This window comes from Lupinus angustifolius, chromosome LG17 (genome assembly GCF_001865875.1).
Source record: "Lupinus angustifolius cultivar Tanjil chromosome LG17, LupAngTanjil_v1.0, whole genome shotgun sequence".
Lineage (NCBI taxonomy): Eukaryota > Viridiplantae > Streptophyta > Magnoliopsida > Fabales > Fabaceae > Lupinus > Lupinus angustifolius.
This window is the reverse complement of record NC_032025.1, coordinates 4,766,870-4,770,299: the sequence shown is the minus strand read 5'-3', so window position 1 is coordinate 4,770,299 and position 3,430 is coordinate 4,766,870. Positions and strand designations below refer to the sequence as shown.

Genomic DNA, 3,430 nt, shown 5'->3' with positions numbered 1-3,430 from the left:
AAAGAGGGAATGTGCTTGTTTGTCTATGAGTTATGATCCTCTTTAATAAATATATTTATCTAACTAAAATTAAGTGCAAAATCAAGAAGATGGCTCTAAGTTACAAGAAAGTAAAAAAGAATGACACTATTTATTATTCTTTAAATCATTAGATTTACACAGAAATCATCCATCAACGTCATATACATACACGTCTGAACACCAAAACAATTGAATTACCAAATAATCATCAAAACATAAACATAGAGAACAAATAAAACGAAGTAAATAAATTATTACAAAAGATAAAAGAAAACGCTACTCAACAAGATCAGATAATAAATCAAACAGATCCGGTCCGTCCATGAATAATAAGAAGATTAAGAGCCAAAGAGCTTCCACGTGGACGAATCATAAGAATGAGTCTCTCTATGTTGACTTCTAAGCCAACATGGCGAAGAAGGTTCCAGCAAAAGCAGTGCCAACAATAACAGCTTTGCTGATGGAGAATGCAGATGAAGGTGTATCAGACGGTGGTGGTTCAGGTGCAGAACCGGAAGGTCCCGGTGAAGGGGCGGTGCCGGGGCTTGATGCAGGTGGTGGGGTAGAGGTAGGTGCCTCAGATGGGGTAGAAGCAGGAGTGGGGGATGGTGGGGAAACAGTGGTAGGAGCAAGAGCAGGAGCAGGAGCTTCAGTTGGTGGTGTTGGTGTTGGTGGGGTGGCTGTTGTTGGTGCTGGTGCTGGTGCTGACTTTGGTGGTGGAGTAGCTGGTGGCGGAGTAGCTGGTGGTGTTGCGGTTGTTGTTGGTGGCTGGGTTGGTGCAGCAACAGGTCCTTGTGCTATGCATGAGGTGGCTAAGAGCCCCAAAATCATAAACACTTGAAATGTTGCAGACCTCATTTTTCTTCTAGCTTCTAGAGAGAGAATATAGAGAAACTACTTGAGTATGAGTGTGTTAGAGAGAGAAGCTTAGAAGTAGAGTAGTAGTAGATGATGAAAAAGAAGAGGGGAGAGTAAATATATAAAATGGGGTGAAGGGTATGTAACGATTATTGTTATCAATAATGGTTAAGATTCCTCCAACTCCATTGTCTTAAATTAATTACTAATGTGTTGGCATCTACCACTATGTAACGTGCATGCATAAACCAATCATACATATTTAATAGAGAAAATATTTGGGGTAGCGGTAGTAAAAATATTATGTTATGGACTGTTGTAAGGATTTTTTCTTTCCAATGATTTTAAGACTATTATGTTAGTATTTATTCACTAACACTCAAATTAAGACCCGTGAGGTTTTACACTATACTCATTAGATTCAATCCAATTTATTTAATCATTTTTCCATTATTTTAATAATTATTCTATTATTGATTCATATTTATATCAGTTTTGTATTAATGGACAGAGAGAAATAAATAATCAAATAAATTAACCATTACAACCTATACAAGTGGAAAACAACTAACATGTTCATCATCATCCAATTCTTCAAAAAAAAAATATATCTTATAATATTCAAAGGAAATTTCGTATGGTGCATATCTTGTTGTCTTGTTACACAGCTGGAGTAGCCACAATGCTGGGAACAGAAAGATGGTGCAGGGATTTATGGGACCTATGAGCAGCTGGACCCAGAGGAAATATGCTGTGATAACATGACACGTTATGCAACAGGCTAACATAGTAACATGGTCCATGTGCCAAAATCGAATGTAATGAATTGTCATATTTTGGATTGTAATGAAAGTCTTTACCATCCTACATTTTTTAAATATATACTGATGGACTTGGTAAGCTGGCGGCAATTATTGAAGATATTAATAACATACGTTTGTTTGTTCTTATGCAATTCTTTATGGTTTTTAGTCAAGTATGCAAGCAAGTACAAATAATTGGTGCAATTGCTATGAATTTTCGTTTTAATTTGAAAGACAAAAATGCCTGCACTTTCTTTTTGTGGTGGGATTATCTCCTGTGTCCTAATAAGAAATGAAGAACATCCTATCTTGTTTAATCAAAAAATGAAAGAACTCTCGTTCACTGAAATAGTCTTATTGAGCGAAAACCTCATTCTTATTCAACAAAACTAGATCTTGTAGCAAATGTTCTATTTCTTCAAGTTATGTATTTTATTTGTCCAATAATAGTCAGTCTAAAAAGAATGGCGTATGAGATATTGATTTTTATTTTCTAAACTTGCATTGTACATGTAGTGCATTTTTTATTTTACTTCCTGGTTACAATCATATTGTAGACTGACATGTTGAATGTTTAGTTAGCTACTCAGTTTAGTCAATTTTGTTGTATAGCTTATATGTTGAATACATACAATTAACATATAGTTCTATATTTGTACAGTTCATTATACTTGTATAGGACTAAGTTAGTTAGTTGGAGAAATTAGTTTCCTGCAATTTACTTCTAAGTTAGTTAGCATAGCTAGATTGATTTTTCTGTATATAAGACAGTTTTGGCTCTTCATTCATTCAGAAATGGAATTCACAATTTACAAGAATCCTTTTTAATGTATTAGAGCTCTCAAACTGAGAGAATCTACTGTGCACTCCAATTTTCCATAACCGCCATTTCTCAAATTCATGATTTCGATCCTTTTTTATATTCTCCGATCTTCTTCTTCCCTCCAATTTTTCTTAATCGATTTCTACTTCTTCAACAAATTCAGTAATGGCTGGATTTGAATCAAGTAATGAAACTCCTTTGCAGATTTCTTAGAAATATGAAGATCCACAAAATGCTTGGAAAGTTTAGTACTTGCATCCGGGTGAGAATATAATATAGTTTTTGTTAGAAAGTAAGTCTTATATTGTCTACCTCATTGTTATATAAATGGTTTAAATATGGAACCCTAACCATTTTAACTCTAGTTCAAATTCTTTATATGATATTTAAAAAGGATGCAATACAATATAATTTCTTGGATATTTGTCAGCAAATTATACAAAGCAAAACATTGGCACCATCTAAAAGATACTTTTTTAAATGGAGTTCATTTCACGCTTGATGTTACAATAAATTCATTCTAAAAAATTAAAGGTGATAGAAATGTTTAACTTATCTTACCTATTTGAGAATTTTGTGGAAAAAAGTAGAGTACTTAAGAACTATGTCATCTATGCATGATTGATTAAATGTAAATGTGAACTAATCAAAACAATTAAGATCTATAAAGATTATGAGTAAGTGATTTGCTCCCTAACACGCTGAAATCACTAATATAATATTATTATTAGAGCATATATTTTGCTTCTAGAACCTTTGCCTGTGATTAATTATTTCCCACTAGTTTTACAATAAGAAAGACAATTTATAGGAGATGTTATACTGATCCAAATATTATATACGTCATATCAAAATTGAGGAGGAATTATGAAGGCAAATCCATTAACAGAGGTTATTGTAATTCTATTAACAAAAATTATCATCC

General features: G+C 33.2%; 1 protein-coding gene across 1 annotated transcript; it reads left to right on the top strand.

Annotated features, from left to right (window-relative positions):
* Positions 260-900, top strand: LOC109331989 (glycine-rich cell wall structural protein-like). The gene has a single exon (XM_019566824.1). It carries the CDS (start codon positions 431-433, stop codon positions 860-862), a length of 432 nt encoding a protein of 143 aa, XP_019422369.1. The 5' UTR covers positions 260-430; the 3' UTR covers positions 863-900.

Bases quoted from the DNA above. Each gene is read 5' to 3' on its own strand.
- LOC109331989 (XM_019566824.1), top strand. From the start codon at position 431: ATGGCGAAGAAGGTTCCAGCAAAAGCAGTGCCAACAATAACAGCTTTG.